Source organism: Myxocyprinus asiaticus, chromosome 23, assembly GCF_019703515.2.
Source record: "Myxocyprinus asiaticus isolate MX2 ecotype Aquarium Trade chromosome 23, UBuf_Myxa_2, whole genome shotgun sequence".
NCBI lineage: Eukaryota > Metazoa > Chordata > Actinopteri > Cypriniformes > Catostomidae > Myxocyprinus > Myxocyprinus asiaticus.
The window spans coordinates 18,750,548-18,773,599 of record NC_059366.1 but is presented as its reverse complement, the minus strand read 5'-3'; the positions used below and the strand labels follow the sequence as shown (position 1 = coordinate 18,773,599).

Here is a 23,052-nt window from a genome sequence, read left to right as displayed (position 1 = left end):
ACTATATATATATATATATATATATATATATATATATATATATATATATATATATATATATATATATATATAATGATAGCGTATTACAAATGTTTGGTTTAGTAGACAGGCATGTAACTAATTTAGTTAGAAAATCTAAATTAAGAGACTTTTATTTTGACAGAACAGCCACCATGCGGCTCTGTAAAAAACTACAAGAGCATGTTAGTCTCAAAAATAAAATATAATTATCATATTTATATCACCGTCTTGCTTTTAACTGATAGCCTTTTCTAGTAATAACCAAACTGAAAAATAAGCTTAACTGTATTTTTTTCCACTAACCATTGCCAACTTTGGAACCAACTTAAAATACAAACATTCATTGTCATGTAAGATGTTGAACAGTGTAACTGCTTTATTAATTTGCCATACCAAGGTCAGAAATTAAGGACTCTCAAGGCACCCGAAAAGTTACAAAAACGCCCCCGAAATTCTAAATAAGGGGGCAAAAAATGCCCCCATTATGAATCCATTTAGGCCCAATTACACATTTTACTGCATAAAGTACATGTTGATAAAATTTTATGAGAGGTAGTAAATTCATGTTGAGAATAAACGCAAATTGATTTAACAAATTTAAGTATTTGACAAGAGGATGACACCTTATATGTTTTATTTGGTTAGGGGGTAAAAATGCCATCTAAAAGGTATAAAATGCCCCTGAAAATCAAATCCAGGGGGTAAGTATTGCCCCTTAATGGAAAAGTTTATTTCTAAACCCTGGTACATACCTCATATTATCAAATGCATAGCACTCAGTGGTGTTGCCTTTAATGCCATTTGTGATACTAGACCAATTACTCGAAATGGGAATTTAAACTGCACATATCCATAAGTGGCCTTTCAGTCCATATACATTAGCCAGCCATTGAATAAACATGACCTTTCCATGTTCATAATAGAGATGTGATTAACCCAATCTAATATATAAATAAGAATACAGAAATAATTTATACAAATCTATTAATAGAACAGAAACAGAACCAAAGTATAATGATTTTGCATCTTTATTGAGGGGGAAAAGTAGCGGGATTTTAAATAGATATTGAAGCCAATCGAGTGTGATGTATTTCAGTGCAACAGCTGTGAACGGTGGGCCGAGAGCTGATCTGAATGTTGCAAATCTTTACAAACAGAATATAGGAATCGGTCTCAAACTCCCACTGATGTTCAAGATCTGGCCTGATCTCCTGTGATTGCATGCACTCCAGGAGTAAGGCCCCAAAAAAGCAGAACGGCCTAAAGACATTCTCTCTCTGAGTGACTCTGAGAAAAGACACTGTGATCAAACAGGTTTGGCATGTGTTGTGGAGTGAGATGAGACGATTGGGAGAGCGCTCAAAGAGGCAGAGCTGAAAGTGGAGTTTCCACTGGACCGATGGGAGTCCATGAAGTCTGAAAAGGCCAAGAGCAGGTCTGCATTCCTGTTTGAGCAGAAAACTGGGGTTGTGCCTCCATAAGAGACAAATGGGAAAATATGGTCTTGCAACAGTGTCCAAAACATGAGAGAACAGTTTGTAAATGTGTCCAGCCAACATCACATGGCATATTTCTGAGTCCATTCCCGTGCTATCCTGTTGTATCTGCAAAGTGGGAGAGAAAAGACAAAAAGAATTGAGAAACCTTCATGCAAAAATGGCTTACAAAATGCAGTCTGAGCTTGTCAGATTCAAACTATTCTAACGGCACCAGTTAGTAAGTCACTGCTCCTTTAGTAAGTTCAATATTTCATGTCACAACTTACCCATCTTTATTGAAGTTTTTTTTTTAAACATCTGAAAAAGAACATATGCTGACAGAAGTAGCATCTTCATGGGCTGCTGCTCATGCAATGCTACAATCAACTCACACAAGTAAAAAATGCTCAGCCATTACAATATATGACAAACAAACTTTTACCCATCTAATGAAAATGTCATGCTGCTATAAGGTTTTATGGCAGATTAAAAGCCATACATGCAATACGATTTAATGCAGTACAAAATAAACCCTAACAATCAAAAAGCTTTGAGAAATATCAATGCAACAAAAAATTGTTGATGGTTGAACTCAACCAACTAAATTAAAACTATGCCTAGAATGTAAAAATCAGAATTTTCACTTGCCTATAGAACCCTTTGAAAGAGCACTGAGCTTTTTTCAATTATTTCACAAAGACATAATAGCACATATTAGTGATTCACACCTGCTGTGGCCACACGTTCATGCTGCACCACACAGGAAGCAACATTGTTTGCAGTGCTTCGCTCTCTCTACAGTACCTCTAATGTTCACAATGCAGCGTTTCCCTTCACCTACAGCATGGCATATTTCTCTGTCCATTCCTTGGCCATTTTATTATACCTAATAGAGCACTGTGTGTTAGACAAAACTTTGAAATGAACTGATGATGCATTAATTGATGACTGAATGCACTGTTATTTAAACCTTTCCCTGTAAACCTTTGTTCACTGACAAATGCTAGACAAACTGAGAAACACAAATAACTGGCCCAAAAATGTGAAGATACATTATCAATACTAAATTCGTTTTATCTAAATTTCTTTTTGTTAAACTGTATAACTAACTTTATTCCTTGACAAAAAATGTTCTAGAGCCAAAAGCCATGTAAAATGATACCCACAAAAACATTCCTAGAGGGAAAAAAGGGACTAACAGAAGGTTTTTATCCCTTTATATGTTTTTTTTTTTTTTAAACTGTTGCAAAATGTTTCAATTAAACAAATGAAAAATAAGTGAGATACACAGTTCAGTGCATAAGTTTGTATGCCCCTTTTCAGAATCTGCAAGTGTTTATAATAAAAAAATAAAAAAAGGGATCATAAAATTTGCATTGTACTTTTAAAGTTACACCCTGTCTGCACCAGACACGGGCGGAGCGTCGCGACAAAAGCAATAGAACCCATTATAATCAACGATGCTGTCTAAACTGGAAGCATCCATTGCCCGGTGTAGACAGATTGTTAATCTACAGAGATGGTTTAAGATTTTTTCAAAATCCCTAACCATGACCAAAATTTGACTGTAAATCTCCCAAGTGCTTTCAGGTTACATCCACCAAACTTGTGTCACAGACTTGACTTGAGTTGCTACGACATTTCTAACTGAAGAAAATTAAATTTTTCACACAGCGAACAATCAGAAATATCCAAAAATCCCATAGACTTACATTGACGGAAAGTTCAAACAGGCCAAGACTATACAAAGTCCAACTGTCGAAAATTCAAAAATTCAAACGTAAACAAGGCCTTTGATTTGCTTTAATGGTCTCCGTCTCACTTTCTTGTATTATTTTCTTTCTTTCTTTCTTTCTTTCTGTAACCTTCAAATGTATTATTCTTTATTGACTTTCTCCCCTTTTCACCCCAATTTGGAATGCCCAATTCCCAATGCACTCCAAGTCCTCGTGGTGGTGTAGTGACTCGCCTCAATCCGGGTGGCAGAGGACGAACATCAGTTGCCTCCGCGTCTGAGACCGTCAATCCGTGCATCTTATCACATGTTTTGCTGAATGCGTTATAGCGGAGACCTAGCATGTGTGGAGGCTTCACGCTATTCTCCGCGGCATCCATGCACAACTCACCACACGCCCCACCGAGAGCGAGAACCACATTATAGCGATCACGAGGAGGTTACCCCATGTGACTCCACCCTCCCTAGCAACCGGGCCAATTTGGTTGCTTAGGAGACCTGGCTGGATTCACACAGCACGCCCTGGATTCGAACTCGCGACTCCAGGGGTGATCAGGCCCCCCAAATTTATTATTCTTAAATTAGTGTTAAACTTTTAGACAAAGCTTTGTCAAGTCAACATTAAAGTTTGAAAAGTTTCTTGGTAAGAAAGCCTGCAAAACAAGCCAGGAAGTGACTGCCCACTCCTGTGATACACTGTGTCTAGCACAAACGAGTCTGTCTTCCTTCACCCTAAAAAAAAAAAAAAAAAAAAAAAAAAACCTTATATTTTTGTATACAGGTGCATCTCAATAAATTAGAATGTCGTGGAAAAGTTCATTTATTTCAGTAATTCAACTCAAATTGTGAAACTCGTGTATTAAATAAATTCAATGCACACAGACTGAAGTAGTTTAAGTCTTTGGTTCTTTTAATTGTGATGATTTTGGCTCACATTTAACAAAAACCCACCAATTCACTATCTCAAAAAATTAGAATATGGTGACATGCCAATCAGCTAATCAACTCAAAACACCTGCAAAAAATTGTCAAGCAAAATCGATTCAAGAATTTGGGTGAACTTCACAAGGAATGGACTGAGGCTGGGGTCAAGGCATCAAGAGCCACCACACACAGACCTGTCAAGGAATTTGGCTACAGTTGTCGTATTCCTCTTGTTAAGCCACTCCTGAACCACAGACAACGTCAGAGGCGTCTTACCTGGGCTAAGGAGAAGAACTGGACTGTTGCCCAGTGGTCCAAAGTCCTCTTTTCAGAAGAGAGCAAGTTTTGTATTTAATTTGGAAACCAAGGTCCTAGAGTCTGGAGGAAGGGTGGAGAAGCTCATAGCCCAAGTTGCTTGAAGTCCAGTGTTAAGTTTCCACAGTCTGTGATGATTTGGGGTGCAATGTCATCTGCTGGTGTTTGTCCATTGTGTTTTTTGAAAACCAAAGTCACTGCACCCGTTTACCAAGAAATTTTGGAGCACTTCATGCTACCTTCTGCTGACCAGCTTTTAAAAGATGCCGATTTCATTTTCCAGCAGGATTTGGCACCTGCCCACACTGCCAAAAGCACCAAAAGTTGGTTAAATGACCATGGTGTTGGTGTGCTTGACTGGCCAGCAAACTCACCAGACCTGAACCCCATAGAGAATCTATGGGGTATTGTCAAGAGGAAAATGAGAAACAAGAGACCAAAAAATGCAGATGAGCTGAAGGCCACTGTCAAAGAAACCTGGGCTTCCATACCACCTCAGCAGTGCCACAAACTGATCACCTCCATGCCACGCCGAATTGAGGCAGTAATTAAAGCAAAAGGAGCCCCTACCAAGTATTGAGTACATATACAGTAAATGAACATACTTTCCAGAAGGCCAACAATTCACTAAAAATGATTTTTTTATTGGTCTTATGATGTATTCTAATTTTTTTGAGATAGTGAATTGGTGGGTTTTTGTTAAATGTGAGCCAAAATCATCACAATTAAAAGAACCAAAGACTTAAACTACTTCAGTCTGTGTGCATTGAATTTATTTAATACATGAGTTTCACAATTTGAGTTGAATTACTGAAATAAATGAACTTTTCCACGACATTCTAATTTATTGAGATGCACCTGTATATCGGAATATTTTACAATAAACAAACTATATCGTTTTTATACTTTTAATCAACAACATAAAATCAATAGTTTTATATATTTCCATGGTTTTATACTTGATTACATCATTCACATTGCTTCATAGGATTGTAGTTCATGCCCTCCTGAAAGACAGTAAGTACAAAGTCTTGTACCTTTGTCTTTTTGATTTTCAAATATTTTTTTTTATTTTTTTTTTTTGCTTCAAAACTAAGTTTGTGATTCACCTCGGAGCTGGTTGGTTTGGTTAATGGCTTAGAAATCATAAGATGGTATTTATGATATCCCTGAAGAAATGAATGGGAAAATACTTCCAGAACCCAGGAGGCTGAATAAGTGGGCAGGCACTATTGCGCTCTTACAAAATGTGCCAACATTTACTGATGCTTAAAAAGACAACACACTATCTTAAGAACCAAGAGAATGTAAACTTTTCAACCAGATGATTTTTGTAGATTGTTATTTTGGCTTGTGGGATTTATGTAAATATCTGTTATGTCATTTATGAAGGGCAGTATTAAATAAAATACGATCTTTTGTCTCTTATATTTGTAGAAATTCTGAAAAGGGTGCATAAAGTTGAGACAAAAGGGGTAAGCAAACTACTGCACTAAACTATAAATACCTATTAAAGATGAATAAACAGTGTTCGTACAGATGCTTCAAAGTTAAATTTAAGGACTTTCAAGGACTTTAAGCACATTTTTATTTGTTTTCAAGGACAATGCTCGAGATGTCATTAAAACAAATTATTTTTGTTAATTTAAAATAAAATAAAAATTTAACCATTCAGTTAATTTATTTTTTATAAAACACACTTATTATAAGTACAACAATGAGCATCTTTAACTGCACATTCTCACAGTAACAATTCTTGGTTCATTCATGATTAAATTGATGTGCAATTGTAGTGTGCTCCCTTAAAACACATTTCGCTTTCCAACAAAAGTGAATAACTGGGTCCGTAAACAGTTGTCCATATGTCTCGTGCTGTGTTCCATGTTTTCCAAAGTCACACAACAGATTTGTGAGGAACTGACCGAAATTGCAAAAGGGTCATTTTCAAAAAGTGTTGACTTTCCAACTTACAAAATATTGAAATTTTCCATTTAGTTCAGTTTTTGCCTATAAATGCTGAGGGTAAACATTCTGTAACATGTTGACATTAATTTTTATTCATAAAGGACAACTTGCCTGTTGTTTCATGAACGAAGCAAGTTAACACTAAGTTAACACTAACGAGGATTAAATGGGTTACAACACCACATTTTGAGGGTTCAATGGGGTACAACACCAAATATTTTTGTGTGAAAATATTAGTTAAAATGTGAATAACTTTTTAACATGCTGGGAAAAATCATTATATGCATATTTAAGCAGCCTCTGAACTTAAACCTTAAAAATAATTTTCTACAACTTTTTGTATATAAAAATGTTAAACATAAAAAAAAAAATAAAAAAATAAAAAAAAAGGTTTTAACATTGATAAAACCAATAACATGAAATCAAGGGACAAACATTCTTTTTAAATTATTAATAATAATTTTGTTTTGCTTTTTGGCACACTTGTTCGGCCTTGCACTAATGCTTTTATTAAAAATTAAGTACAAAATAAATACACAAATAACTTTATACGTCATAGAAGTGGTGTACCAGGTGAAGGGAACAAGGATTTTTTTTTCAGGCAATTAACAATTTCAAATATATTTCTAAAAAAAAAAAATCAAGCCATTTCATATTTTTTTTTTGTTGTTCTTTTCTTTTTCTCCCAATTTTGGAATGGCCAATTCCCAATGTGCTTTTAAGTCCTCGTGGTCGTGTAGTGATTCAGCCTCAGTCCAGGTGGTGGAGGACGAATCCCAGTTGCCTCTGCGTCTGAGATCGTCAACCTGCACATCTTATCACGTGGCTTGTTAAGCTCGTTGCCACGGAGACATAGCGCGTGTGGAGGCTTCACACCATCCACCGCAGCAACCACGCTCAATTCACCATGCGCCCCACCGAGAACGAACCACATTATAGTGATCACGAGGAGGTTACCCCATGTGACTCTACCCTCCCTAGCAACTGGGCCAATTTGGTTGCTTAGGAGACCTGGCTGGAGTCACTCAGCATGCCCTGGGATTTAAACTAGCGAGCTAGTGAACTCCAGGGGTGGTAGCCAGCGTATTTTACCACTGAGCTACCCAGGCCCCCATGCCATTTCATATCATTAAAGGTTAGGTTATTTAAAAAAAAAAAAAAATTCTGCTATTTGTCATGAAAAAGCTTTCAAATAGCGGATTTTTTTAAAAAAAATAGCCTAACCTTTAAGATATGAAATGGCATGGGGGCCTGGGTAGCTCAGTGGTCAAGGGACATGTTTGTCAACATATTTTGATATTGACCCAAATGTTGTCAGAAATAGCCTATTTTGTGAGACAAAGCTTTCTTTACAGAAGGGGGCACTAGACAGCTCACAAAACTGAATCCTCCATTGATCTGCATTCAAGTCATTCAAAATGTTTTACATCTCATCTAATTTTTTCACTCTGTAGAGTCATTTTTTTTATTAAAACTGATAGTTGCAAGTATTCATACTTGTTAAATCCACAACAGCAGTATCTATAAAATAAATATTTTTTAAATCCTCCAGTAACACTTGATTGTGATTGGCCCATTCTGAACAGCGCTGCCAAAAGTAACAGGTGCCACGTGACAGCGCCGTCTATGCGCTGCCTACTTCAGCAGTGGTCTAATGGTCTGTCGTCGTGTTTTTCCGAAAATAAATACATTTATTAAATGACTTAAGCAACGTATTGTAAGACTTTCTATAATTCAAGAACTTTAGAAGCACCTCTTGGTAAAAATGGCTATTTTCAAGGGTTTTCCAGGACTTAAATTTGAAAAAGCCAAATTCAAGTACTTCAAGCACCTTGTACGAACCCTGAATAAAATTACCAATTTACACTAGATAATGTAATTGAGACAGATGTGCGTTTCGGTCTGTACTTACTTCTCTGTGTCTGTTTTATAAATTCGAGCAATCTCTGGCACAAGAGGGTCATCTGGATTGGGGTCACATAACAGTGAGCAGATGGACAGGAGAACTATAGAGAAGACACGCAGCACAATGTGAGCACACATATACAACATCAATCCATATGATTATTTTTTTGTGTGTGCAAAAATTACACACTTAAACACTCACTTTACTATTGTGTGTGTATACCTTTAGAAATAGTAAGTGCAGGTGACCATTGAGACCGGAGGATATCCAGACAGATGCTGCCATTACTGTTAATGTTGGGATGGTAAATTCTTGTAGTAAATGCAACCTAACAAAAAAAAAAGAAAAAAAAAGAATGTTTGACATCTACAGTAACAGCCTGTCCACACCAGGTGCGTCCGTTGCAACGTCTTGAGGCTGTCTACACTGGACGTGTCGACACAAACGTTTTAATTTGTGTAGGAGTGCCAGCACGTGCAGCACAAAATGGAACACGACACCCGTTTATTATCAGCGCAACGGATGCTCACAACGGACACTTCCAGTGTTGACAGCATCATTGATTATAATGGGGTTCTATTGTTTTTGACGTGACACGCTGCTCGCGTCCGGTGTAGACAGGCTGTAAGACACACATACACACACACGCACACACACACACACACGAGGCAAAAGACCAAGAAGTTTTTTAAATTCTCACCTTTGGTGGTTTAAAGGGGTAATCCGTTGGGAAGTGTATGGTTAGGAAAAAAACACCACCCTGATATGGACTTTCATTCTGCATGTATAAAACAAAAAGAAAAAACATCAATGGTACATATACCATTGTTTCGGCACAACTCAGAGTGCTTATTACGCCATTCAATAACAATGTTCTACAGCAATGTTTTTATTTTACTCACAGGGCCCATGATTGTTGCCTGCCAATGGAACACTGAGGGAAAGATTACATGTACAGCATCAGTTTACATTAAATCATATTATTAATGTGTAAAGTTTGTAAACTGACCATCATCCCCCACTGGACCTGCAGAACATTGTGCCGGAGGATCACGTGCCAAATCAGTCAATTCCTACGGAAAAAAGCCAGGCAGAGTATATTCACTTTCTCACATAATAATATAGAATATTGAAGCTCGGTAACTGCCGTCTGGCCTTGCAATAATGGCTCTTGCCTCTTTTATCACTATGATGACTGAAAGATGAAACCAGCAGATATAATGTTTTGCAGCACAGTGTATTTATAGTTCCAGAGGGGTCATGAGGGAGAAGGGCTGGAACACAACCTGAACGAACCCACAGACATGTCCGTCTCCACGCCCCACCATTAAGAGCACAATGTTTATTTTTACTTCAACATGTCTGAGAGTGGGAAGATACCTGGGGTGTATTTCATGAGAGGGGGGTAGCTAACCACAACGCACTAAACATTCTAGAGCTTTTCCATTGCACAACTGCATTGAACTTCCAAACACACAGACAGTGTGGTAGATTATGTTTGAAAGGTTTCACTTATAGTTACAAAACTTTGTTTTCACAACTTGCCCAAATTACTATATATATATTTTTTTATTTTAACCCTCTAAATTGGACCTGACCATAGCATTATTTGAAGTTCAATTATTATTCATTTAAATATCAATGTGGTGTGGGATTTAGCATCAAAATTAAACTAAAAACTAATGAAAATTTCAAAGTACAACCTATGCTAAAGGCTTTTGTCTTTCACTAAAATAATAAAATTAGTAATAATATTTTTTTTAATTTAATTTTATTTCAATTTTTAAATAAATTCAATCAAACTGAATTGTATAATGTTGAACAAATTTAATAAAACTTAAAATATTTAGTTTTTTAATATTTTATTTAATTAATGATTACTTTTCAAATTCAACTAGGAGTTTTGTTATTAAATTAAAATGCATAAATCTTTCAATTATTGTTAATTGTTTGAGTGTATAAATAATTGTTAGCTGTCAAGTACAAATCGTAACAGAGACCAAAGGATTGACATTATGTATTTTCTTTTTTTTCTCATTGCAAGTATTTTCCACTCATATATATATATATATATATATATATATATATATATATATATATATATATATATATATATATTGTTTTGGTGTAAATGATGTGAGACTTTAGCTAGATGTGACGTCAACTTTCCCCCACCAAAACTGTTGTTGTGATCCATTTTAGTGTGAGCTACTGTTATGTGTCAATTTTAATGTCGTTTCATTATAAAAGCAATTAATCGTTTGTATTGGGAATAGTCTTAGCTATGAGAAATAATAACCCGATATCTACAGCTAACACATTAGTCGACGAAAAATAACGAAGACTCATTCGTCAACACACGGATTTCAAATGCTGATAATGTATACTTGACCAGTCAGTCCACTTACCTTTTGGATTCGTTTAAGCGCCATCTTCCCAATGGGTTCAGTGGCTCTTGAATAACTAGCGCCTTATTTCTCTCTCTCTCTCTCTTTCACAATGTGTGAGCTAACCTGAGAGCTAGCCAGCTACCTAGCTAAAAACTAACCATAAAATGTCAGAATGTCAAAAAACAGCTAACATTCAAGGTGTAAAAATATGTAGTTCGTAAATGATACGCCAGTATAGACAGACCCTGATCCCTGTCGCTGACTATAAAAGCTGATGTGTGTACACTTCTCTTTCAGTGTGATCAGAGCTGACAAGATGTCCGTGAGCTTGTTGTTAGCCACTTCCAGCAGCTTCTTCCAATCGTTTTGATTAAATGGCGAATTAAATCGAGATATTGAACCGAGCGACACCGTGCGCGCTGGATGGCGACTTAAAATTTAAATTGGTCAACAGAAAATATAATCAAAAACAGATGATCACCGTCGAGTTTTACTCTTAGAAAAGGAAAGTCTTGTTGACAAAGTACTGCGACAGTTCCATGGTTAGGTTTTCCTATTATATTTCAGGGGTTTTCAAAGTGGGGTCCTGGGATCCCTACGGGGCCACAAGGGGGGTCAGGGAAAATTAAAAACATTAGTCAAAAAAGTGTTTCATTCAGCTTTAAAGACTGGGTGGTAATCATAAGATTAATCATGTTTGTTTTATTTGATTGACAGCCATTGTCTTCAACCATAATAACTAATATGTATATACAAAATCAATATTTTTGGGAATAATATTTTACAGATACTATTTTAATCATTTCTTTTGGCTTTAATACAATGACAATATAAAAGCCAATTATTTATTTTTGCTAACATGTTATCTTTATAATATTATACTATTTATCTCACACAGTAAAATCAGGTCTTTTTACATGAAAAAATAAAGCTTTATATTTTTGGAAGGGAGTCCCTCACAAGAATATCATCATATTTGGGGGTTCTTGGCATTGAAAACTTTGAAAACCTCTGGTCTATGCCTTGACATTGAAGGATTAACATACTCACGCATCATGGTTTTTACATTATACTTTGTACAACTCCAAGACATCATATTTATTGATGGAATACATGGATCACATTGTTAAAAAGTTAAATGTGAACAAAATTATGAAAAAAAACTAATGATAAAATAAAAGTAATAAAAAAAAAATTTAATAAAAAAAAAAAGTGCCATGGTTCCCAGAATAATTAATAGCATTAGCTAAGAGACAGTTTATTTCCTTTGTAAACACAATGGACTTAAAATATACAAAATATACCTGAAATATATTATTGATCATTATCATTGATAATAATCAGTATTAATGACAATGTCAAATGATATAATCATTACACTTCTTTCGATCTGTAGAGATCGATTTTTTTTTTTTTTTCAAAATCCCAAAACAAGACCAACATTTCTGACTGTAGAGCTTTTGGGCTACATCCACCAAACTTGGCACAGACCTTCAAACTGTTCTGACTCTGGTTGCTATGACTTTTCTAACTGATCAAAATTATGGTTTTCGCACAGCAGACAATCAGAAATTCCCCAAAATCCCATAGACTTACATTGACAGAATGTTCAAACAGGCCAAGACTATACAAGCTCCAACTGATGTGTCAGTGAAGGGGTACTACAGCCTTACTGATGGAGCTGTGTGGAGTATTTACTGCAAAAAAGCCTGGGAAACACTGCTGAATTATAACTACTTATTCAAAATGTATAAGTTCAATTACAAAGAAGACGAAATAAAAAAAATCTGATGCAGTAACCAAAACCTAAACAGAACGAATTGAAAAAGTCACTGTGCATTTGCTCCAAGATCGGTCCTAATGGAGTAAATGATAACACCCTTTTTTGGCCCAGCTGATACATTTTCCCCAATATTCTTTTTGGGTAAGTGTACAAATGGCAAAGTAATATGTCATGAACTTTCTGGAGTCTGCAAGTGTTTGAGTTCAGACAAAACGTGAATTCAATCTGTAGATAAACCAATGATAACTTCTATAGTTTCAATCATACATCAGTAGGGCAATGGATTACAACACACAACTGGACACAGAACCGCCTCCAAATGATTGTTTTGCAAAGAAGTTTAAATGAAACTGGGCAAGTCTTTAACCACAGGGCAAAACAACTTGACTCAATGTGGTTGTATAAGCCTTTAATCTTTATTGTTTGTCAAGTGCAGCCTAAACTGGAATTTCCCCGTTAACAAAGATCTTTCCCTTGCGTACAGAGCTGCTCATGGACTGTCTATTATTCATTAATTAATTTGGGCAGTATTTATCCATAAATCAAAATGAAATTGACAGAATGATCATGACTTAAAAATCACATAAATTATCCTCAAACAAAAGCACATAATGGAGCGTCAGATGCACAGTTAGAAACAAGTCACACGAAATTCACTCAAGGAACAAAACAAAAAAAAGTCCTTTAATCAACATCCAAACTACACAATAATGTATGGAATCAAGCTAATTTCCCAAATTAGTTTGTTGTGAGTAATATCTCCAAAGCACAAGCAGAGTTTGGGACGTTTTCTAGCGCCCTGTTTCTTCATGCCTTTCCTTTGAACTAGACAATCATCCTCAAAGTATCTTATTTGACATTTTATTTAACAAATGCCAAGAAAAGATTATTCGACATGAATATCATACGTTAACTCTAATTTAATGCTATTGAGGTGTTGTAATATGAAACAATCACCATGTCTTTGTCCTCTGTCAATTATGTACCTGTATTCTTTCTGCATTTCTAGCAGTTATTTGCAACCCTCTACTGTTAAGGCTTCCTTCCTTTCAGAGTGTCCCACTTTTTCTCTGAGCTTTGCTCTATTTCCTCCCGAGGAATATTTCTGCACAGTCTGTTCTGTTGCCATGACAGTCTCTCTACTGTATGTTCTCTCTGACTGAGATTGTTTATTTAAATCAGTCTGCTTTCCTGAGCTCATGGGTCTCATTCTTAGGGCTTTTGGCTTCCTCTTGGGATGGGCCCCCCTCTGATGAACAGCTGGGATTTCCCACACCTTGGGAATCTCCATTTGCACCATAATGCAAATTCTGAAGACTCCCCTTGCTACATTTCCTCTCAGATTTTGAATGTTTTCTTTCAAACTCATCACAGTTCCTCTCTGTGAAGTGAACACCATCTCCCTGTGAGCCCTGCTCTTCCTCTTGATGGGAATCTGAGTTTTCTGGGTGAGGCTGTTGCTCTGATGGATGGGGGTGTTGCTCTGTTTGCTGTGCTTGTTGTGGCTGGGCATCACCTGCTGCACCCATCTGATTGGTCGAGGAGGGTTTGACGGAGGCATGGCACATAGGGCATGTCTCTTGCACATACAGCCACTTTCTCAAACAGGTGCCATGGAAGAAATGACCACAGTTGTTTATCACTGCACATGTCATGTCCTACAGCCAGAAGAAAAGGTTAAAAAAGTAATTTATTATTAATTTCACTGTTCTAGGGGGGGAAAAATAGAATTTGTACTTTTGTTGGACAAGAAAACTTGCTTCACACCATGTGATCTATTTGTTTTTTTAACATTGAAAATGGGTAAAATTGAACAATTTACAAATGAACCCACATGAGAGCCCCATTTTTTGGGATTTAACCATATAAGGCCTTTAAACTAAAGTGTGTAACTTTTTCAGTTAAAACATTTTCTCCTATCCCAGCAAAATATGGATGACAACTAAAAGCAAGTCATTTGTAGGTGAAGTTTCATAAAAACTGTAAACACTGTGTCTCTGTGGCACTATAAAATTGTTTAGTTTGTTTAGAGAGACCCATCCTGTCCAACAACAACAATGACTCAACCAAAGGCATGTGTTGGGGGGTGGGACTATCTGTTTGTTTGATCAACCACAGACATTTTTCGGAAAGTATTTGGAAAGCCGTTTTGAACCGATGTTTAATTTTCCAGTTCCATCAGGTGGCACAGCAATTACACACTTTAGCTTCATACGAATGATACCAAGAAGAAAGTTTGTTGTGAACCAGAATCTAAAAGGATATTAAGAAAACTTTGATGCTTCTACAGTTATAGGTACTTTGTTTTTATTTCAAATATTTGGCCTTTTTTGGCCACAAATACTCTGATTCAGAATATGATGAGTAGAACTCACTACACTGTTTTGATACATTAAGCCTATTCTAACACTAATACGTACAGAGCACCTCGCTTTGTGTTGATCTGACCTGAAAGCAGATGGCACAGACATCACTGTTGTCCTGTAGCTGCTCCGCGCTGGCGCGTGGTAACAAGTTGATTTTGTGAGCTGCCTCCTGTCTGAGCAGGAAGCTTTTCCAGCCAGCCTGGGCACGCAGCCACACATTGCAGTAGGAGTGGATGATAATGACAGACGCACCCATCCAGCTCCACTCATGCCACAGAGACTCCCACGCCCCGTAGGCCACCACACAAAGCCACTGCAAACTCCAGCACCCGACAAACTCCATTCACATAATAAACAGTCTCATCCAGACCAGGCAGGGCAGCACCGCGCCACACCTCCACCATGAACAGGCAGTAGATCGGGAGAGTGCCTGTCACCTAAAAGATATAAAAAGGGATTAATAAAACTAATGATGCTAACCATTTTTTACCGAGTTGCTGAAATATGAAACTACCTGCAGTGATGTAAGTATACAGCTGGAGACCAGAATCAGCAGCAAGAAATCCATGTGGAAAAACTGGGCAATCTTGTAGGCCATGAATCCCATGAATAGTAGTAGAAACACACACATTGATAACCCATGCAAATGCTTCCGGATACTCCTGTGGAGAGAGCAAGATCATTATATCTACTGTAACACAATTAGTAATTGATCAAGAATTAGAAAAAATCTAATCTTTTCCATGTAATGAAAGTGAACAGGGACTGGGTCAGTCAAGCTCCAAAACAACAAAAAAGCACCATAAGGCGTGGTCACATTTACCTTTGTACAGTGAAATTCAGTGTGCGATGGCATGGGCGGAAGTTGAGCGCATGTGACACCTGCAAAAGTCAAATTGCCAAGCAGACTCTTTTTAATGCTGCATTTTATACCCTGTGAGAGTGAACCTCGATAAAATAATACCCTTGTCCATTTTGAAAATTCAGTGTAACTGTATAAGAAGAGCCACCCACAACAGAGGCTGGATTCAAGCACAACCTAAATCCTGCAATTGTGAAACAGCGTCAGTTTAAACTATTTAAAACTGTAAATCAGGCAAGGATTTTGTGGGACAATGATGCCAAACCAAAAGGATTGTTGGGTGGCCATTTAAATATTCACAGCGTTATGGCAAAATGTGATGAAAAGAAACATCACAAATTCAAATCTGGATTTTTTTTATGCTTGTCTGAAACATGGTTGAGTATCACCTCACCATCAGCAATGTTACATGTTCCTGGTTATAATATTTTTAGAAGAGATAGGTCGGTGGGTAGGGGTGGGGGAATTATGTTTTATGTTAAGTACAGTATCAGTATGATTTTGATATTGAATGTATAGCTTTAGATATTTTCCTATCACCACAAATGTCTTTTATAATAATTGCTATCTATCGACCACCTTCATCAAATAATGAATTTTATGGTAAATTACATACGTTTCTTAAAGTATGTGACTTCACTAAAGAACTTATTTTACTTGGTGATCTAAATATAAATTGGTCAGATAAAATTCATAGGAAAAAATTTAAAAATATAACTAGTAGTTTTGATCTGAAACAACTTGTAAAAGGACCTACAAGAATAACTAGATCATCTAAAACACAAACTGACTTAATTTTCAGCAATAAACCTAATCATATAGTAAAGTATTTTAATATGATCACAGGGCTGTCTGATCATAATTTAACACTTATAGTAAGAAAATTGACAAAGAAAAGGTTTGGTTATCAGGCTATAAATAGAACAACATGTAATTTTAGAATACCAAATAGTGAATTCAATCATCTAAGAAAGGCACTAGAAGATATAAACTGGACAGAACATCTTTCTTATAATTGTACAGAAATGGATGCAAATGTTTTAATAGATATTATTCAAAATACTACAAATAATTTTATGAGACATATTAAAAGTAGACCTAGAAAGCAAAATTGTCTATTTTAAAACTGGTTGAGACTGTTTAAAAGCAAGCTCTTAAGGTTTTAGATAAAAAGCCAAATATTTTTCATCACTGTAGTGTTTTAACTAAGTATTCTTTTTTGAGCTGGGAACATTTGATTAAATTTGAGCATTTGTAGAGATTCTGGTATGATAGTTTTGTATTTGTGTAATGACAATTTTGATATCTGATACCATGAACGTTAAACCAAGCAGGGAGTATGGACTAGCACAGCATTCTGACACACTGTTAAAACATGCACAAAGAATGTGTTAAAGGTTAGTTCACCCAAAAATGAAAATTCTCTCATCATTTACTCACCCTCATGCCATCCCAGATGTGTATGACTTTCTTTCTTCTGCAGACCACAAATTAAGATTTCTAGAATATCTCAGCTGTGTAGGTCCTCACAATGCAAGTGAATTGTGACCAAAAACTTTGAAGCTCCAAAAGTACTCCAGTGGTTTAATCCATGTCTTCTGAAGCGATCCAAACAGTTTTGGGTGAGAACAGACCAAAACATAAATCTGCAATCTCCTTGGCGATCATGATTTCAAGCTCAGTTACACTTCCTAGCGCTATCTAGTGCTCTTGAGCTTGAAATCTTGATTGTGCTTAGAGACTGCAAAGGCAAAATGTACAGTGAAAAAGAATTACATTTTGACATGGATTCAAGACATGGATTAAACCGCTGGAGTCATATTGATTAATTTTATGCTTCCTTTATATGCTTTTTGGAGATTCAAAGTTCTGGCCACCATTCACTTGCATTGAATGGACCAACAGAGCTGAAATATTCTTTTAAAAATCTTGTGTTCTGCAGAAGAAAGAAAGTCATACACATCTGGGATGACATGAGAGTAAGTAAATGAAGTAAAATGAATATAATTTTTTTGGTGAACTATTGCTTTAATAAAAGAGCTTGCAAGGCAACCCTGTACTGATATTCCTAAAACATTCTGGTTAGGTTTTTTTTTTTAAACCCCTGGCCCCAAACCCTAATTTAGGCCAAACTGCTCAATATACTCCATTAAGACTTGGTTTGTGTATCATTTCAGCCTTAGGTAAGCTAAACATATATTTTTTTAAACTGTAAAATTTTAAACTGAAATTTCTTAAAAAGTATGAAAATCTCCCATTCACTAACATACGACTTAGAATGTTCAGCATTCATAATGTAACTGCATACTGAATAGTGATTGGTCTTTTTTACCTCTATTTGCATACTGAACTGGGATGGGGTCTTATTTCTTACCTCTGTTTGTATACTGAATTGTGAATGGTCTCATCTTCCTTGCACATATTTAACCATTGACAGCTGCCTACACAGTGACTATGAGTCTTGTGTGAAACCGGCAACAAAAAAAACCGCAAAGCAGCTCTGTTGCGCCATTTCACTTACACATACAAATTGAACCAAAACCTAACCTAAACTTACCTAAAATTTTAACACTATTCTTTTGCTGTCTAGGAGGTATTGCTACTTCAAAGCATTGTATTAGCTTTTCCAATTTTATATGGCCTTTCAGTGAGGTTGAGAACCCTGCTGTTTACCTGGTCAAGCAGTAGAGAAGTGGACCCTGCTGGATGGCAGTGATAGTGCTAGCATTGATAACAAGTTGCACTCCGAACAGCACAAACCAGAAGATACTAAACTATACAGCCATGCCAGAGAGACACTCCGACCGCCATCAGTCTGTATAACTCAGTCACCTAAAGCAACAACAGAGACAGAAACACAGAACTAAAAGGATGTTCGTTTCATGATCGTGTGCAGGGATGTAAATGTGTCAGTATATGTTTGTGTTACCTCTATGCCCATTATCTCTCTATAAGCAGCTCTGGCCAGTTTGTATGGCACAAAGACGTTAACGAGGAGGAAGACAGTAACCTCGGCCCCTGTGATCATCATGGAAATGAAGGAGAGGGTGAGGAGCCATTCCAGAGGCACAGAAACCACACGTGCCAGAAGAGGGAGCAAGTGTGCAGAGAACAGCCACACACGTTGAGTGCGCATGAGAAACGCACAGAGTGTACTGACAATTATCTGACCTGTAGATGATCACACAAAAAACTAATTGTGAAAGACAGGAAGTCAAAATCATGACTGATATGCACAAATATAAAAAACTGTGACTGTACAAACCATGCAAAACAAATTCCAATAAGATATATGCATTACAAGCACTGTATCAACATACAGTAGCCCCAAAAGTATTTGGAAATAGATAGTCCACCCAAAAATAAAAATTCTATCATCATTTACATTTACCCTCATGCCCTCCCATATGTGTATGACATTCTTTCTTCTGCAGAACACAAACAAAGATTTTTAGAAGAATATTTCAGCTCTGTAGGTCGTCACAATGCAAGTGAATGGTGATCAGACATTTGTAGCTACAAAAATCACATAAAGGAGACATAGCAGTAATCCATAAGACTCCAGTGGTTAAATCCATATCTTCAGGAGCAATATAATAGGTGTGAAGACATGGATTTAACCACTGGGCATGAGGGTGAGTAAATTATGAGATAATTTAAATTTTTGGGTGAAGTATCACTTTAAATCACACTGAAAATGTATAAATGTCATTGTATTACATGAAACATTATCAAACCAAGTGGCAACTTCAAACAAGTGACACTAGGCTTTTGTGGGATCTGTTTTAAAGGAATATAGCACAAGCACTCTTTTCAATAAAAACATTTCACAAAAAGAAGCTTACCTGTTTTCAAATGACACAACAATTAGATATAATGTCCAAAACATAGGGGGGGAAAAAGTATTTAGACACTTTCTGTTACAGAAATACTCAAACCAGCCCGTCTGGCATTAACAATCATCCATGCAATTATCTAATCAGCCAATCATGTGGCAGCAGTGCAGTCCATAAAATCATGCAGATACGGGTCAGGAGCTTCAGTTAATGTTCACATCAACCATTAGAATGGGGAAAAAAATGTGATCTCAATGATTTGGACTGTGGCATGATTGTTGGTGCCAGATGGGCTAGTTTGAGTATTTCTGTAACTGCTGATCTCCTGGGATTTTCACACACAACAGTCTCTAGAATTTACTCCAAATGGTGCCAAAAACAAAAAAACATCCAGTGAGGGTCAGTTCTGTGGACAGAAATGCCTTGTTGATGAGAGAGGTCAACAGAGAATGGCCAGACTGGTTCGAACTGACAAAGTCTACAGTAACTCATATAACCACTCTGTACAATTGTGGTGAGAAGAATATCATCTCAGAATGCTATTCTGAGATGCGGGTTGGTGCTGTTTTGGTGGCTCGAGAGGGACCTACACAATATTAGGCTGGTGGTTTAAATGTTGTGGCTGATCTTTGTATATATTGTACGTGTTAAAACACTGCATGCCAGTGACACCACAGAATGCACACAGAAAAGTGCATCATTTAGATCGGTTTCATGCTGAAGAGCCACTAAGAAACCAGTTTTTAACATTGTTCTCTCTTGTAAGATATTTTCGAGTGTAAATGCCAGCATCCTCTTATAGCTCTATGTCTAAAAGATTGAATCTGTCATGTCAAACATGTCAATCCATTTGCTTCCATTACATTTAGTTGGAGGCTACTGTAAATATTTAGTTATTATCCCCTCCAAATGTCTTAGGGTCATTTTTGATGTTATAAATAGTGCATAGTTTTGATATCACATGATTTTAAATGATAGGGTACAATGGGGCAAAATACCTCCCAATAATAAAAGTCCCATTAAATATAATTTTCTCCTAAAACATAAGATGGCAGAAAGTACTATTACCTAAACCCCTGTAACACTGCAAAAAATTATATTAGCGACAATAGTGGGAAGGAGTGAATTTGTAGCAATGGATGTGCAAAGTGGGCACATTTTGACTGCTGGAATAGAGATTCATTTGTGAAATAGGCATGTACTCAAATTGTAACTTTAAAATGTACACTGTTGATTTTCTGCAAGTAGAATAAATAAATAACAATTTTTTAATAATAAAATATTATAAAATGCCAAAAGTTATTGAAATAAACATAAATTGAGACATCCTTGGCCAATGTTTTCCAAGTTTTTAAACTTATGTAATTTTTTTTATTATTCTAAATTATATTACTCCATTAATATGCCAAATATAGCTTTTTTTTTTTTCTTCAATCATTAAACACTTATGTACCACAATAAAATACATTTTCTTTAGTTGCATTGTACACTAATCAAAAATGTATGCATTTTTAATGGTTTCAATACGGGTCAAAAGTGACCAGAAGTAAAAAAGGAGGGTCCAGTTTCTTAAGAAAAAAGGAGGGTTAAACATATGGTTACATTTCATCTAAGTTTAATTGTACAACTCTCAAATATTTAACAGTGCATAAATTGTAACTTAGTGCCCATTTACTCTGTAACTAGTCAAAGTTGTAATTTACGCATAGCTGGTGCTATCGGCACAAATTACTGCAAAATTAGCAAAGAAAACTGATTCATTTGTTGGCACTTGGTTTGATATTCTGTATATAATGCCATTTAAAAAACATACATATTTTAAAGTGGCTCAAGTGTGTGAATACTTGTTGTGGACACTGTAAGTTTTGTGGTATGTGCAACCTACTGGTTAGTGAAGTCACGAAACGATTAAACGCTGGAGAATCCAGGAAGACTTCACTATCATACCCATACTGAGCATCTCTTCAACGTAATCTCTGTCAACAAAATAAACATTTATAAACAATGCCGCTCAGCAAACAAAATGGATCACCTCTACCCTGTTTAATCAGATTTAAAGCCTGGAAGCAATATAGCATATAAGGTTGATGCATTCTTTTTCAAGAACCAATCAATATGGCATTTTCACCTGACAATCTGATGGCCCATGTAAAGTAAGAGGGCACACAAAGCATGCAGGTAGAGCTGGATAATATGCCCAAGCGGCAGCAGTAGCACCACAATGCTCACAATGTGACCTGCAAGGCAGAAAAACAATAACCATTATTGTCCACTATGATGTACTAGACATAGCACAGTGATCTTATACTACAATATAATGAACCTTCATAATGATATAATGTGTACCCAAGTAATAAATCTTCCAGATCACATATTTGTACTTGAAGAGCATGTCCTCTGTCCTCACCTTAAGATGATCCGTGAAGCTATCATTGTCACATTTATAAAGCATGTCCAACACCAAGATGAGGACAACATTAGCTACTTCCTCTAGTCGTGGCATTTTGATGCAGACAAAAGTACCACCTGTCACATCATGACATGTTCATATGATCATGCTCCTGTTTGGGAGTACTCTTGATAAAATTAGGGACATTTATCTTTTGGGACGATCATTAGATCCAATGAGAAAACTGTGGGAGAGAAAGTATGACAGATCCTTGTTTTTCCAAGACATTCACAATAAGGTGCAATTTTTCACACAACAGTCCTTCCAGTTTGATTTCTAACATAAAACTTAATGCAAAGGCTCATTAAATACGATGTAAATCAAGTCTCCTTTAAAGTTCCTTCGTGGAAAAGAGCACTAATAGTTGCTTTTTTAATTATTTCAATGTATTTTTTTATACATACACCTCGACTGTTTGTTTTGGCAGCATGGCAGTTCGCAGACCGAGGGTCTAAAAGCGGCTCACTTGTGGCACATAGAGAGCCTTTCACACCTGTCACGACCACATTTTTAGTTTGCAAACTACTGAGCTGCAACGTAAACTACACACAGATGAGCTCCTCTTCCTGCTGTGTGTGCCACTGTGTCGTTCTCGACTGACTACTGCCAACTACAGGACTGGAGTGAACTTTTCGTGAAGTCCTTTCTTGGATTGTTTTTAGCTAAAAACATTTTCAATGTGTTTATTCTAATGTGTTCGTTTTAATGGCTAAAGCATTAAAAGCAAATTAATAGTAGTACGGTGGCCCAGGGGTGCACAACACAACAAAACTATAAAAGCAAATAAAGGCTGGAACCACAACTAAACTGATCCACAACAAAACGGAAAAGCCAAAGCAAAATGAAATTAAACCACGACACAACAAAATTAAGCCACAACACAAACGCCACAGCTGAAGTATCTCTAGCAAGTCAGTCCACTGTCGGGCATCTTTGGAACGCTCTCGGGAGGCTATTTCCAGTCATGCCAGTGCAGCTCCTATCTACTTGAATGGAGAAAGACCAAAATCTCAAAAACGGTT

At 36.5% G+C, this 23,052-nt stretch overlaps 1 protein-coding gene and 1 pseudogene across 2 annotated transcripts; both read right to left on the bottom strand.

Annotated features, from left to right (window-relative positions):
• Positions 1-374: 374 nt before the first annotated feature.
• Positions 375-11,295, bottom strand: LOC127414118 (ubiquitin-conjugating enzyme E2 D2-like). 2 transcript variants are annotated; one of them, XM_051651891.1, is made up of 8 exons: positions 10,753-11,295; positions 9,354-9,417; positions 9,247-9,278; positions 9,045-9,122; positions 8,567-8,672; positions 8,351-8,444; positions 2,304-2,385; positions 375-1,625 (listed from the first exon to the last, which is right to left on the bottom strand). In XM_051651891.1, exons 1-7 carry the CDS (start codon positions 10,774-10,776, stop codon positions 2,337-2,339), a joined length of 447 nt encoding a protein of 148 aa, XP_051507851.1. In that variant the 5' UTR covers positions 10,777-11,295; the 3' UTR covers positions 375-1,625; positions 2,304-2,336. The 2 variants fall into 2 exon arrangements, with proteins under 2 accessions (XP_051507851.1, XP_051507852.1); XM_051651892.1 differs by lacking the exon at positions 2,304-2,385 and having other exon boundaries at positions 10,753-11,291.
• Positions 11,296-13,015: 1,720 nt separating this feature from the next.
• On the bottom strand, positions 13,016-22,084 carry LOC127414328 (RING finger protein 145-like; annotated as a pseudogene).
• Between the last annotated feature and the right edge of the window lie 968 nt (positions 22,085-23,052).

What these genes read in the sequence shown, in the direction of transcription:
- LOC127414118 (XM_051651891.1), bottom strand. Translation starts at nt 10,776, where the DNA reads ATGGCGCTTAAACGAATCCAAAAG. An exon ending in AGGTCCAGTGGGGGATGATG is followed by an intron (nt 9,279 to 9,353) that starts GTCAGTTTACAA and finishes TCTTTCCCTCAG; the next exon opens with TGTTCCATTGGCAGGCAACA. An exon ending in TGCACTTACTATTTCTAAAG is followed by an intron (nt 8,445 to 8,566) that starts GTATACACACAC and finishes TCTTCTCTATAG; the next exon opens with TTCTCCTGTCCATCTGCTCA.